Source organism: Nansenia antarctica, assembly GCF_963989245.1.
Source record: "Nansenia antarctica genome assembly, chromosome: 7".
Taxonomy (NCBI): domain Eukaryota; kingdom Metazoa; phylum Chordata; class Actinopteri; order Argentiniformes; family Microstomatidae; genus Nansenia; species Nansenia antarctica.
In genome coordinates, this window is record NC_137677.1 from 41,005,215 (window position 1) to 41,020,510 (window position 15,296).

At 46.3% G+C, this 15,296-nt stretch overlaps 1 protein-coding gene across 1 annotated transcript in view; it reads right to left on the minus strand.

Annotated features, from left to right (window-relative positions):
• Positions 1 to 3,246: 3,246 nt before the first annotated feature.
• Positions 3,247 to 15,296, minus strand: part of LOC308161835 (structural maintenance of chromosomes protein 1B-like) — a gene marked incomplete at both ends in the record, with an annotated part of 23,671 nt that continues 11,621 nt past the window's right edge. The window contains 13 exons of the mRNA XM_080535913.1: positions 3,247 to 3,436; positions 7,133 to 7,224; positions 7,615 to 7,725; positions 10,479 to 10,548; positions 11,300 to 11,451; positions 12,208 to 12,362; positions 12,976 to 13,129; positions 13,303 to 13,362; positions 13,474 to 13,518; positions 13,791 to 13,850; positions 14,102 to 14,197; positions 14,784 to 14,937; positions 15,270 to 15,296. The exon at positions 15,270 to 15,296 is cut by the window's right edge and continues 86 nt beyond it. Of these exons, the coding sequence (XP_080392039.1) occupies positions 3,247 to 3,436; positions 7,133 to 7,224; positions 7,615 to 7,725; positions 10,479 to 10,548; positions 11,300 to 11,451; positions 12,208 to 12,362; positions 12,976 to 13,129; positions 13,303 to 13,362; positions 13,474 to 13,518; positions 13,791 to 13,850; positions 14,102 to 14,197; positions 14,784 to 14,937; positions 15,270 to 15,296 (1,366 nt within the window). The remainder of the gene's footprint in view (positions 3,437 to 7,132; positions 7,225 to 7,614; positions 7,726 to 10,478; positions 10,549 to 11,299; positions 11,452 to 12,207; positions 12,363 to 12,975; positions 13,130 to 13,302; positions 13,363 to 13,473; positions 13,519 to 13,790; positions 13,851 to 14,101; positions 14,198 to 14,783; positions 14,938 to 15,269) is intronic.

Here is a 15,296-nt window from a genome sequence, read left to right on the forward strand (position 1 = left end):
CAAGGACCCCAATTGAAATAAGCCAGTGGCTTTCTTGGGTTTTTATCCTTTTAGATGACCTTGTATGTAATATGTACTTCCATGTACCTACTTCTGCAAATCTTCTAATAAAGTTTTCAATCAATCAACACACACACACACACACACACACACACACACACACACACACACACACACACACACCTGAGATTCTCCTGGTGAAGGCTCGCTCCTCCCCGTCGTCGTGGCAGAAGCGCATCGTGACGCTGGCGGTGTTGGAGACGGGCCGGCCGATGTGCGCGCCGTGGATCAGTTCCCGCGTGTGCTTCACGCGCAGCGCGGCCGCGCGCTCCCCCATGGCGAAGCCCAGGGCGTCCATGACGTTAGACTTACCTGAGGAGAGATCGTGACGTTAGAATTATAAGGTTCCATTTTTGTCTCCATTTTTTGATCTCCATTTTTGTCAGAATTGAGTTTTTTTTACATAATCTGATCCAGTAGGTGTTTATTAATGCCTGTGTGGTGTTATCTTTAAAATGTTGACATATTTTAGTTAGTAATTAATAAAATACAAAGGTTCCATCTCACAAAACGTAATGGAATGTAAAAACTTTGACGCTCAATATCTCTGAACTACCCTTAACGGATCCTTATCATTCTAAACGGAGATAGAACCTTCTCATTCTAAACGGAGATAAAACCTTATCATTCTAAACGGAGATAGAACCTTATCATTCTAAACGGAGATAGAACCTTATCATTCTAAACGGAGATAGAACCTATCATTCTAATCACGAGATGACGGGGCAGGTGGCAGCATTTCATGGCTGCGTTCGTAAATTCGCTCTGGAATCTGGACTCAGCACTCATGGATTGCCTCTTATCCAATCAAATGACTTGGTCCCTTTATGACGTTGAGCCCAGTTGTGCGCTCCGGCGCTCTCAGAGCGAATTTACGAACGCACGCAGCCCATATAACACACAACCTCCTCACTCTTTCTCTCACACACACAAACACAAACACACACACACACACAAACACACACACACACACAACCTCACTCTCTCTCTCTCACACACACACACACACAAAAAAACCACACACACACACACACACACACACACACACAGCTAGACCCCCAGTGCAGTGCTAGCTATGTTAGCTAGTTAGCTAGCTAGCCTAAACTCTTCCTAAGTGAAACTTACCAGAGCCGTTCTGCCCGATAATGGAATTAAACCTCTTGAAAGGGATGACTTGCTCCCCTCGCCAAGACTTAAAGTTTTCCACATCTAACTGCTTCAGATAAGCCATTTCGTGCGTTTGAAATGTACAAGACAGAGAACAAAGAAAGAGAAGGTTCCTCCGAGCTTTGCGTGTGTAGGCGGGAAAGCACCGACGTCCGCGGTTGCCAGGTGGGATCGACAATTTCCAGCCTAACCACAGTCTAAAAACCGCTAAATCAAAACCTATATGGTCAGAAAATCGCTATTGACTATTGGGCAGGTCAGGTGTCCATCTCCTGCCCCTAAACTGTATGTCTGTTGCCAATGATGTTTGTAAAATAAAATTTAAAAAAACCTGAATTCCTGAATTGTATGTAGCTACTAGGGTGTGTTTTAACTTCATACATTTTGTAACTTTCAGGCACTGACATTTTGATACCGCCTAAGTGCAATTTATCCAGCCCAAACCTATAATAATAATAATAATAATAATAATAATAATAATAAATGCGATTTATCCAGCCCAACCTAAATGCTATTTATCCAGCTCAGTGTTATCAAAAGTAGCCCATTCGGCGGTAATCCGCCCCATCTGGCAACCCTGAACACCGTTCTAATCAACAGGTTAATCACGTGGTCAGATCGGTACTGCAATGGAGACTGTCCATGCAAACGTGTGAGACAAGGCCATGTTGATGATGGTCTATTTCTGCAGTTCATTTGAAACGTTACATTGAAATAAATCAACATTTAAATCAATGTTTTCCATTACAACTATTGTTCTTGCTTAATGCTTATTATTAGTGAGGCCTATTTCAGCAAGTCCAACTATTGTCTTCTTCGACATACTTATTCATGGGCTTGCTTCAGCAACTTACACTTAGCTTACACTTTTTAACTAGTGGTTTCAGTGAAAGGTCCTGAATGAACTGGACCAGAGGCTGGCGTCTCAAACATACCAGTACTCTATTACAATATAAACATAACAGGTAGCAAGAATGAAAAACAAAAAACACTAAAAGGGTGTAGGCCTATAGCAGGGCAAGAACACAGGGGGCTACTAGGAGGGGAAGAGGGGGGCCGGGGTTGGACGTTGCCCTGGAGGGCAGGCACAGACGTGAACCGTTGTTTAAGGGTGCGTACAAGCACAGCAAATGGTGTAGGAGCTGAACAGCTAAAAGCTAGGGGTTCTGAGTGGGTAATACACAGCACACCAAGGAAAGATGGAACTGGATGGTTTAGTTTGTTAACATCGGGTTCCTCTGCTTTCTAAAGTATAGAAACAGCTGTTGTGTTGAAAAGGTCAAGTACAGTAGAACTAACCAACCTAAGTAGTGTACACTCTGTTCAAGTACAGTAGGACTAACCACCTAAGTAGTGTACACTCTGTTCAAGTACAGTAGAACTAACCACATAAGTAGTGTACACTCTGTTCAAGTACAGTAGAATTAACTACCCTAAGTAGTGTACACTCTGTTCAAGTACAGTAGAATTAACTACCCTAAGTAGTGTACACTCTGTTCAAGTACAGTAGAATTAACCACCCTAAGTAGTGTACACTCTGTTCGAGTACAGTAGAACTAACCACCTAAGTAGTGTACACTCTGTTTGAAGCACTTATCTGTCCTCTCTGCCATATAATACTGTACCAGGAGCTTTGAACAAATAAATCACGCCTTTATTTTGGAAAGAAATTATGTGTTTACATTTGATCCATTTAATTTGTATTGCATAGAAACAGACACGATGTGCAATAGAAATAAAATATGACAGATACAATATGACAGATACAATATGACATAAGGGCCAAAACATTGTTCATCAATAATACACTACGATAAAATTACACTCATACATGATTAAGATTCCTAACTAATATCATCAATGTTTCATTTCTGAAGCAACATAAGCAACTGCAGGTAAACATGTACAGTATATGTGTCCAATGTGGAATCACAACAATCTTGAAAATATAAAACACAAAATAAAACAGAAAAAAAGGTTCCATAATCATTTCGTCAACTGGGGGGCCACCATTGAGTTTCACTGTTCTATAGACTTCTCTACTCTGCACAGGGACACAGAGTCTCCAGCCCCCCACCCCACCCTAAACCCTGGGTAGAGGGGCTCAGTGAAGGTGGTTGTGAGTGTGAACAGGAGGGTCAGTGTGTCAGAGGAGACGCTGTAGAAGGACAGAGTGCCGGCCGGCCAGTCCAGATACACTCCTACTCTGCTGGAGGAGGGTGCAGGTAGACGGATTGTAATATCATTGTTCCTGATGGTGTAACAACCATCTGAGCACTCCAGGCTCCAGGATGTGTCATTGTGTCCCAGCTCAGAGTCTTTACCCTCTGCTTTCCTGTTGATTCCTTTATAAGCCACTCCTAAACCAGCGTCACCCCCCCATCCTCTCTACCTCCCAGTAACAGCGGCCAGTCAGACCCTCTCTACACAGCACCTGTGGCTGGTTCCCTGGGCCCAAACGTACGCCAGCAGCAGCCACCCACTTTAATTCAGGCTTTTCCGGCCTAGTGGGCTAGGTTAAAGGACTTTAGCTCAGCAACCGTAAGTGCCACAGACACGGTTCAGATATTTTCCGAATCGGCTCGGGCCCGCCGAACACATATCCGAGCCCCGACTCGGTTGCGGCGCCCCCTGTGGCCAGAATTCATAACTCCCCACCTGAGTGAGAGCTAGAGGTCTGGTTTTCACATATGTCGAACATCTTGGTGAGACAAGTGTTTACCCAACGTTTCGGCTTGATCGGCCATTCGTGGCCCAAACGGGGAGCTTTGAAGTAAGTGCGAAATCCGTAATTAAAGGGGGCGCCACGGAGCGACCGTTTGAGCTAGCGCCTCGAAACTCGGGGCACGCGACCGGACCCCTATGCCGCTTCACAGTGCCGATTTTTGGGTGACTGGGACTTTCTGGCACCGATTTCTGTTTTTCATCCTAAAGCAATACTGTCTGTGAAACTGCGTACAGTCTAGGTAGGTCGTTTGTTGGCAAATGAAAGATCATTTTGACACAAGCTCCGCCCACTAACTGTCTAAGCCACTCCCACTTTGACACAAGCTCCGCCCACTAACTGTCTAAGCCACTCCCACTTTGACACAAGCTCAGCCCACTTTGACACAAGCTCCGCCCACTAACTGTCTAAGCCACTCCCACTTTGACACAAGCTCCGCCCACTTAGACACAAGCTCCGCCCACTTAGACACAAGCTCCGCCCACTAACTGTCTAAGCCAAAAGATCAGACAGAAAAGAGGGGTGTGGCTTCGGTGGGCGGTAGAGTAGAAGTGCAGTTATGGAGTTGGGGAGTGAAAAGGCGAGGTATTCGAAGGATGACATGGGTGGGAGGTTGAGGTCCAGTACAGTGACAGTTAGGGTGAGTTTGTGGAGAGCAGCGAGACCACCCCCTCGCTTGGAGAGGCGGGGTTTAGCGATGTAGGTGTAATTAGGGGGGGTGGCCTGGTTGAGTGAGTAGTAGTCCGAGGGTTGTTGCCAGGTTTCAGTGAGGAGAAGTATGTCCAGGTTGTTGTCCAGTATCAGTTCAGATATGACAGGGGATTTGTTGGAGAGAGAGCGAGTGTTCAATAGTGCAAGGGAGATGGATGGGGGAGCAGGAGGGAGAGAGCGGAGGTTTGAGGGGTCAGCGGTGCGGTGTGGGGTGATGACAGGTGAGCGAGAGTTAGTCCAGAATGAGGGGATGTTTGTGCCTTCAGGGTGGTGTAGAGTCCGGTGTCGATGTTGCTGGGGGCCTCGGTGGATGTAGCGGCGGCGGCGGAGAATGCCTGCCTTGGTGGCGGCGGTGGCAGCAGCAGCAGTGAGGCGATGGTTATGGTTCAGTGAGTGAAGGTCAGTGGCAGTATAGGTGAGTATGGTGGGCGGGGGTCCAGGGCAAAACGATAGGAGCAGCAGGAGGGTGAGTCCAAGTTGGAGATGAAACCAGAGTACAGATGGGAGCAGTTCAGTGGATAGGTTGGGAGTGACTAGTAGTTGGTGGGCAGTGAGTTGTGTAAACAAGGCAGTGGACCAGAGTGACAGCGTGGTGTTGTAGTTGTTGTTGTCATCTGTATTGCCAGCCTGGGACTGAACCCGCGCGGCCAGCCAGCCTAACCGTGCCATGCCAGCGACCAAAACCTGCAGTAGTGAGTGAAGGCCGGGAAGGACTGACACTCACCTGCGGAGATGGCAACCCCCGAGCCGGGGAGGGAGTGGTGGCTACCTCCCGGGACGGGGGTAATAGCACAGCACAGCCAGGCTAGCGATGTCTGAGAGCGGCGCGCAGCGGGTCGGTCAGCAACACAGAGCCGGGGGACAGGAACGATGAGGCGGTGAATACTGCGGTCCGGTAGAGGAGGCGATGGATACTGTAGTCCGGTAGCGGAGGCGATGGATACTTGTAATCCGGTAGTGGAGGCAGTGGGAGGCGGGAGGTGGCGGTGGGGAAAGCAGCGGAGGTCGGCGAAAAGTCAAAAATACTTGGAAAAGAAAAGAAGAAAAATAAAAAGCGGAGACCTCCGGGGGAAGACGGGCACACAAAACAAGGTAGACGGCGAAAACAAGAAACCAGGACAGGATACAAAAAAAACAGGATACAAAAGACAAGACCGGGGGACAGAAGCGGCAATCACAACGCTTGACGCCAGCGTGCTCTGAACCCGGAAACAGCAAACAGCTACGGCAAACGCAACCCTAACCCTAAAGCATTGCTTTGCAACCCTAACCCTAAAGCATTGCTTTGACCTCCTTGTTCCCTTCATGTTCCTGCAGGGTGACCTTGTTTGAGATCTGAACTGACTGAATGTATTATCTCCTCTGTGATTCAGGTTTGATAGGCAGCCAGTTGCACAGACACAAAAATGTCAAGGTGGGTTCGGCACTTAAAACAGATGTCTGAAGTAAAATATTTTGACCCACTAAGTCAAGCAATGACCAGTTATTTGTGTGTATGTGTGAGAGAAAGAGAGAGTGTGTGTGGCTGATCGGTGGCTGATTAGAACATAATGCCCAATTTCCCCCCAAAGCTGAATTAGGAACAAATTAAATCGAAAGGGAAAAGAACTAGAACATACCTCACAGAGCCTAGAGCCCAAAAAACCCAAACTAATCTGTTCTATTCACAGTCAGATAAATACCAAAGGGACCTGGAAAATATCTAACACAAACACCCACACACAAATACACATAGTATATTCACAGGTGGAGTCTCTGGATCGATTGTATCATAGATAAAACTTTACGCGAAAGCCACTGTAAATGCTGTGTGTGTAGTCTATTTTTAGTCTTTTTTCTCTTATTTTAAATGTATTATAGTGTACTGTGTTTTTTTTTTAACCTTTATTAAAATCATTAATCATTCAAAACATTATTTGTGTTATTTTATTATTAAAACACCACAAAAAATGAAAGAACACACCATAAAAGCACTTTGAAATAAAGCCATGCTGTAATAAACCATTCATTAATGTATTATTACACATTTATCACTAGTACAATATATATAATAAAACGAAATACATTGGTTTTGAAATAAATGGACACATTTAGAACATAAATGCATAATAACACATCAATAACATAAAAGCATGTCTATAAATGCTTCTTTTTTCTTTTTTGCCATTTAGCAGACTGAGACAGAACTGTCTCCCAGAAGAGAAACAGAATGAACTCTAAAGGTGTAAAGGCACAAGCTGAATTCTTGCATCTGACTTCTCTCCCTCTCTCTCTCTCTCTCTCTCTCTCTCTCTCTCTCTCTCTCTCTCTCTCTCTCTCTCTCTCTCTCTCTCTCTCTCTCTCTCTCCCTCTCTCACATGGCCTCCTCTCCCTCTCTTCCTCCCTCTTCTCTCTTTCTCTTCCTCCCTCTCTCACATGGCCTCCTCTCCCTCTTCTCTCCCTCTCTCCTTCTCTTCCTCCCTCTCTCACACGGCATTCTCTCCCTCCTGTTCGTTGTCTTCATTCAGAGGCAGGGGAGTCAGGTCAAAGGCCAGCATGCGGCTGAACATGCAGTCGTTAAACTGAGCGAGAAAGAGAGGGAGAATAGAAATAAAACATTTACATTTAAATGTCTTTATTAGGATAAACCCCTTGAGATGTGTCATCTTGTTTTAGACAGCGTCCCAACATAATATCACAATCATAACAACAGAGTGTCAAAATAATAAAGAGTATAATTATGACAAAATACAGACAGACATGAGACAAACAACAACAACAACATACATTACTTATTGAAGGGATAGGTAGATTAACAGATGAAGTTATCATCATACACTTTATGATCTCTTAACTTTGGAAACAAACAGCTGTCTAAACTCCCAGCACCACAAGAGCCACCAACATAAGGAAGTGTAAAGAGAAGGCTTATAGAGAGAGTGACCCACTGGATGGGCGTAGTGGACCGGTACCTTAGAGTAAACCCCCAGCAGAGCGTCGGACCTGGAGTAGAACTCCTCCTTCAGAGAGATGACGATGATCTGGAGGTTCTCCCTGGACAGATCCCTGATGAAAGACGTCACCTGCAGAGACGGGGGAAGCCCCAGGGACGTTATGAACACTGTACTACCATCCTCATCATCACTACACTACCCTCCTCATCATCACTACACTACCCTCCTCATCATCACTGCACTACCCTCCTCATCATCACTACACTACCCTCCTTATCATCACTACACTACCCTCCTTATCATCACTACACTACCATCCTCCTCATCATCACTACACTACCCTCCTTATCATCACTACACTACCCTCCTCATCATCACTACACTACCCTCCTCATCATCACTACACTACCATCCTCCTCATCATCACTACACTACCCTCCTCATCATCACTACACTACCCTCCTCATCATCACTACACTACCCTCCTCATCATCACTACACTACCATCCTCCTCATCATCATGAATCAATCACCACTGTTCCACGCATGACATTATAGATTATGAGATAAAACACTGAATGCCAGATGACCCAATGATTATTTTTTTAACAGCATGGACATGATCGAACAACCTCATACAAGCATTAAAAAAAAAAGGCTAAATAAATTAAAAACTGCCGATACGCATTAGTCGGTATTCAGCCAAGTGTTTCCTTAATTTAAGTTTTGGGCTTCGGCCAAGAACTTTCATTTCGGTGCATCCCTAACCCTAACCCTAACCCCTAACCCCTAACCTCTAACACTAAGCCTTAACCCTAACCCCTAACACTAAGGCCCAATCCCGATTCTCTTTTCTACCACTTCGGCTCGTTTTGGAGTCACTCGTTTTGGAGTCACTCGTTTTGGAGCCATAGCCGTAGTGGTTCCCCGGGGGAAATGGGACAACCCTTCACGACTAATACGTCATCCGTAGTGTAATGAATGGGTTAATTCATAGTCAGGACAGCGCATGCGCCTTAGAGAGAGTTCATGATATACCAGTAGGTGACTGACAGGTGTCGAGAGAACCGAAGTTAACTGGTTATACCTTTGTTGAACCCAGACTCAAGTGTCTTATTATTCTATGTCCAAGTGACATTACACGTAGTATCGTAGAAAAGCATTGACGCTCGCAATTCATTCACAACTTGAACGCTATCAATCGATCAAACAAGTCATCAAATAAAAAAGAACAATGCTTCATTATCAGACCATGACAGAATAAGCTCTAACCTGTATGAAACCTGTGCTCCAGTGGTGTAGTCTAGGACTAGGTGATACGCAGGACTACGCCGTATACCCACTAGGAAAGGCCAAGGATTTCCGTATACCCACTTAAAAATGTGTGAGGATACGTAACAGCGTTTTGTGACAGAACTTTCACTTTCATTCATAAAATTCACCCCGTCTGTGTTACGAAGCGCTTGACTTTTGGACCATTGGGACTGACTATAGCGTCATATACCATCAACGGGCGGAAACATGAAATATGTCAAAATGCAGCACTATCATGCGCAGATCAGCCTTATAACATGTCATTTATATACATATAACAGCACATATATTTTTATGGCGTTACGACATCCGATGTGACAGGAACGCTGGAGAAACAGCCGCTGTTATTAATTAACTACATGTCCTTGATGAGTCTCCCACTCACTGCCCTCCATCAGAAATGGCACATCCATCAATAATATTAGGCTACATAATAACAACTGCTCGGATTAGATTGCCGGTTGTTTTGGTATAATAACAACTATAGCGTCATATACCACCAAGGGGGGGGAATTCACGCCTATCATGCTGTCAAACACCACAGGTAATAATTTATTTCTAAATAAACATGATTGTACATCTCTGAAATGTGAATCGCGCACCGATTTACTTCTATTGGGAAGGCTGTGCTTGACACTTCCATGGGACTGACGCCGGGGCAGCGTCAGCCTGTGACAAACGCGCTCCGGTGTCCTGCCCGCTGTCCCAAGCGCGCTGGACTGTGGAACTTTCTATGTTAAGCACCTCGGCATAACAGCGATTTCTTTTGTTATGCTTGTTATAAAGAAAAGGTCTATAATGCATTGAAATAACATTAAATTATATAACCCATCAACAATATTACATAATAACAACTGCTCGGATAGGATTGCGGGTTGTTTTGGTTTAATACGTGCCATAGCTGTAAATAAAACATGGACATAGGTCATGCGCGTCTATCATGCACACATCAGCCTAACGTTAGATAGATAACTTCACATTAAATATGTCTATCATCATCCGCTGTCAAACGCCACAGGTAATCTTTTATTTCTAAACAGGAATGTACATCTCGATGTGAATCGCGCTCCTTATGGGAAGGCTGTGCTTGACGCTTCCATGGGGCGCTCCTTGCATAGGCACAATATCGGCATAATAGCGATCTTTTTTTCTTATGCTTGTTGTAAAGAAAAGTTCTATAATGCATTGAAATGACATTAAACTAAGATAATACGATGGTTATCATAATTTTTCAAGTCTTTCATTACAAGTAATTCCAGAAAAAGTAAATGACATTTCAGGCTCGCTTCCGTATTACGAGAGCGAAAAGAACATTTCTGTAGATGTTTCGCAATGCATGCCGGAAGGGAGTCTCATGGCTCCGAATCGAACGAGGGTCAAGATTTGCTCCAAATGGAGCCATGGAAAACCCTAACCCTAACCCTAACCCTAAATGAGTAATGAATTGGGACGCCACTACGGCTACACGTGAACGCGCAAAACGGAGCCGTAGGGGTGAAAACGGAGCCGGAGTGGTGAATTGGGATTCACCCTAAGCCTTAACCCTAGTTATAATCAACATGTCTTGCCTTGCCGATGTTGGTGTTGTCCAGAGCAGCATCAACCTCGTCCAGAACAAAGAAAGGAGCAGGACGGAAGCTGAGAGGAAAGTCATTAGAGAAGTCATTAGAGAAGTCATTAGAGAAGTCATTAGAGAAGTCATTAGCAACAACAACAAACTTGAAGGCAGACAGACAAAATATCTATGTTACGGTACATGTGGGAAAACGATTTATGGTGGCATTTCCCGGGACATGCTAGCATGTACCAAGTCGACGGTTTATGCTAGCATGTGCCGTAAAATGACGGCATAAACCGCTTTCCCACATGTACCGTAACATATATACAACAATGACAATTTTGTCTTGGGTTTGATTTGATTAGATTTATTTAAGTTAAAAAGAGACACAAACATCAAATCACAGTGTAACCCTAACCCTAACTAATGAGGATAAAACACAGAGAAGTCAGAGACTTATTTCCGCTGTGGTCTTCTTCCACATGACGCACCTGACAGACAAGCCATCAACATACACAACACATATACATGGGTGTTGTGTCTGCCTCCCATGTTACCTGTGAATGTCTGCCTTCCTGATGTTACCTGTTATTTTATTCCTTTCTTTTGTTATTATGATGTCTGTATGTATAGAATGTTGACAATTGCCTGTATGTATAGAATGTTGACAATTGTCTGTATGTATAGAATGTTGACAATTGTCTGTATGTATAGAATGTTGACAATTGTCCAAATGTGATTGTTGTGTCGGACCCCAGGAAGACTAGTATAGCTAATGTCATGGCGTTAGCTAACGGGGATCCTAATAAACAAACTAACAAACAAACAAACCTGTGGATGGCGAAGACCAGAGCCAGGGCAGCGATGGCCTTCTCCCCTCCAGACAGGTTGTCCATGGCCATGAACCTCTTCCCCGGAGCCACGCAGTTGTAGTTGATGCCGTCCAGGTAAGGCTCCTCTGGGTTCTCAACACTCAGGATGGCCTGAGGGTAGTAGAGAGAACCAGGACCAAGAATGGTAAACAGACTGACTTATATAGACTGACTTATACAGACTGATTTATATAGCGCCTTATTCCAAAGCTCTTTACAACGGCCTCTCATTCACCCATTCACACACACATTCACACACCAATGGCGGCAAGCTGCCATGCAAGGCACCGGCCCCGCTCACTGGGAGCAATTTAGGGTTCAGTGTCTTGCCCAAGGACACTTCGACATGTGGCCAGCCGGGGCTCGAACCACTGATCTGCCAACCTTGCGATCATTAGACGGCGGCTCTACCTCCTGAGACACAGCCTCTACCTCCTGAGACACAGACACCTCTACCTCCTGAGACACAGCCTCTACCTCCTGAGACACAGCCTCTACCTCCTGAGACACAGCCTCTACCTCCTGAGACACAGACTCTACCTCCTGAGACACAGCCTCTACCTCCTGAGACACAGCCTCTACCTCCTGAGACACAGCCTCTACCTCCTGAGACACAGACACCTCTACCTCCTGAGACACAGCCTCTACCTCCTGAGACACAGCCTCTACCTCCTGCGACACAGCCTCTACCTCCTGAGACACAGCCTCTACCTCCTGAGACACAGCCTCTACCTCCTGAGACACAGCCTCTACCTCCTGAGACACAGCCGCCCCGGCTGTGTGAGGTGTGAGTGGTGTACCTGGTCTCACCTGGGCGCTGGTGTTCTACACAGCTGTTTGTAGTGTGAGAGGTGTACCTGGTCTCACCTGGGCACTGGTGTTCCTGCACAGCTGCTTGTAGATCTGGTCGATGGCCGTGGACACGTGCTCGAAGCACTGGCTGAAGAGGCGGAAGCGCCGGGCCTTGACCTCCTCAAACTCCTGGTGGCGCTGCCGGGCGGCCTTGGTGCTGGCCTCGAACGCTGCAGCACAGGACAGAGGGGAGACATGGTCAAAACTGTGAAGTTTTACGGACATGGCACGGGATTTAGACCGCAGACGACCGTCTCCGTAATTATTAGAAATTACCAGAGGTCCCTAGGTAATACTAATCATGTCCTCCAAATAGGGCTTAACACTACAAAAAACACACCGGTTTGAAGTGTTCCAGTACATACAGTGGGGAAAATAAGTATTTCACCCCCTGCTGATTTTGTGAGTTTACCCCCTTACAAAGAAATGAACAGTCTATCATGTTAATGTTAGGTTCATTTCAACAGTGAGACAGAATATCAAAAGAATTCCCAGAAAATCACGTAATATGAATGTTGAAGGGAAAGTGTTTTATTGAGTAAAATAAGTATTTCACCCCCTAGCAAAACATGACTCAGTACTTGGTGGAGAAACCCTTGTCGGCAAGCACAGCAGTCAGACGTTGGTAAATGATAGACTGTTAATTTCTTTGTAAGGGGTTAAACTCACAAAATCAGCAGGGGGTGAAATACTTATTTTCTCCACTGTATGCGTACTCGTGGAGAGAAATGCTCATTTAATTTGTGAACAGGCGTCTCTCTGCTTCATCCAGAGTAGCCGTACCGTCCGTCACCAGCTGGAAGCGGTCCCTGACCTCCCTCATCCTGTCCAGGGCTTTGAGGTTGGGCACCGTGGAGCGCTGCAGAGCCAGGTCCACACAGGACGCCTCCGCTGCCAGCCTCTCCAGCTGGCCCTCCACCTCCTCCCCTGCTAGACCCTGAACACATAACACTGTTATAACACACATAACACTGTTATAACACACAGGACGCCTCCGCTGCCAGCCTCTCCAGCTGGCCCTCCACCTCCTCCCCTGCTAGACCCTGAACACATAACACTGTTATAACACACTACAACACTGTTATAACACACATAACACTGTTATAACACACAGGACGCCTCCGCTGCCAGCCTCTCCAGCTGGCCCTCCACCTCCTCCCCTGCTAGACCCTGAACACATAACACTGTTATAACACACAGAACACTGTTATAACACACTACAACACTGTTATAACACACTACTACACTGTTATAACACACTACAACACTGTTATAACACACAGGACGCCTCTCCAGCTGGCCCTCCACCTCCTCCCCTGCTAGACCCTGAACACACAACACTGTTATAACACACTACAACACTGTTATAACACACTACTACTGTTATAACACACTACAACACTGTTATAACACACTACACAACACTGTTATAACACACTACAACACTGTTATAACACACTACTACACTGTTAACACACTACACAACACTGTTATAAAACACTACAACACTGTTATAACACACTACACAACACTGTTATAACACACTACAACACTGTTATAACACTGTTACAACACACTACACAACACTGTTATAACACACAGAACGCCTCTGCTGCCAGCCTCTCCAGCTGGCCCTCCACCTCCCCTCCTGCTAGACCCTGAACACACGTGACACAAGTCAAGTACAGAATACAACAGGTGCAGAAATAAAAGTGCAGAAAAGTGCAGTTGTCGGGAGGCAGACTCACCTCAGGTCAAAGGCCAGGGAGAAGAGGTGTGTCTTAGCCACCTCCACCTGCCTTCTTCTCTACCTGCTTAACAGTAACCCACCACCTCCACCTCCCCCTAACTTCAGTAGTCGATGACCATGCGTGTTAACAGTAACCCAGCCACCTCCACCTCCCCCTACCTTCAGTTCCTCTGGCAGGCCAGAGTAGTCGATGACCATGCGTGCCTCTCTCTCGTAGACGTCCATGGTGGAGGGGCAGGAGCACTCAGAGTCCAGCTGCAGACACAACCACAGCATCATAGAGGTCAGGGGTCAGGTGGTGACAGCCTGTTGTTAATGCTAAATGGTAAATACTTATTTCCCCCACTGTATGGAATACCTAGACATCTAATGGACTGACTTATATAGCGCCTTATTCCAAAGCTCTTTACAACGGCCTCTCATTCACCCGTTCACACACACATTCACACAACAATGGCAGCAAGCTACCATGCAAGGCGCCGGCCGGCCCGCTCACTGGGAGCAATTTGGGGTTCAGTGTCTTGCCCAAGGACACTTCGACATGTGGCCAGCCGGGGCTCGAACTGCCGATCTGCCAACCTTGCGATCATTAGACAGTGGCTCTACCTCCTGAACCCCAGCCGCCCCAAGACCAGTCTTAACTTTGTTTTTAACTGTTTATACAGCTGGGCCACCGGTCTCGTCTCTGTCTCTCTGTCTCTCTGTCCTACCTGCATCTCAGAGATCTGGTCTCTCTGTCCTACCTGCATCTCAGAGATCTGGTCTCTCTGTCCTACCTGCATCTCAGAGATCTGGTCCCTGTTCCCTGCCAGCAGCGTGACCTCCAGGCCCTGGATCTTACCTGCACCTGGCTGACGTCGTCCAGGTGTCCAGACAGCAGGGTGATGTCGAGGCCCTGGATCTTACAGGCCAGCAGCAGGTTGTGTTTGGCCAGGTGCTTCTGCTCCAAGGCCGTCACCACGGTGATCACCTCCCTCTGCAGCTTCACCAGCGCCCTGGGGGGGGGGGGGGGGGGTGAGAGAGGGAGGCAGGAAGGGGGGGTGAGAGAGGGAGGCAGGGAGGGGGGGGGTGAGAGAGGGATCCACATTCCAAACAGAAAAGCTTTTGGGGGAATAGCGATATATATGAATTGACAATACAGTTCAGACCTTCGTAGCGATGTGCTTTGTTAGCCGCTAGCTGTTAGCCGCTAGCTGTTAGCAGCGTTCAAATACGCCTGTCTTGTTACATTTTTCTCCGATTTCAATGTATGACACATCATTTGAAAGCTTACAATCTGTAGTTTAAGCACATGTAAAAAATAAAATAAAAAAAACAGACTGGTTACCTGGAGCTGCCCTGGAGGCTCTTGGTC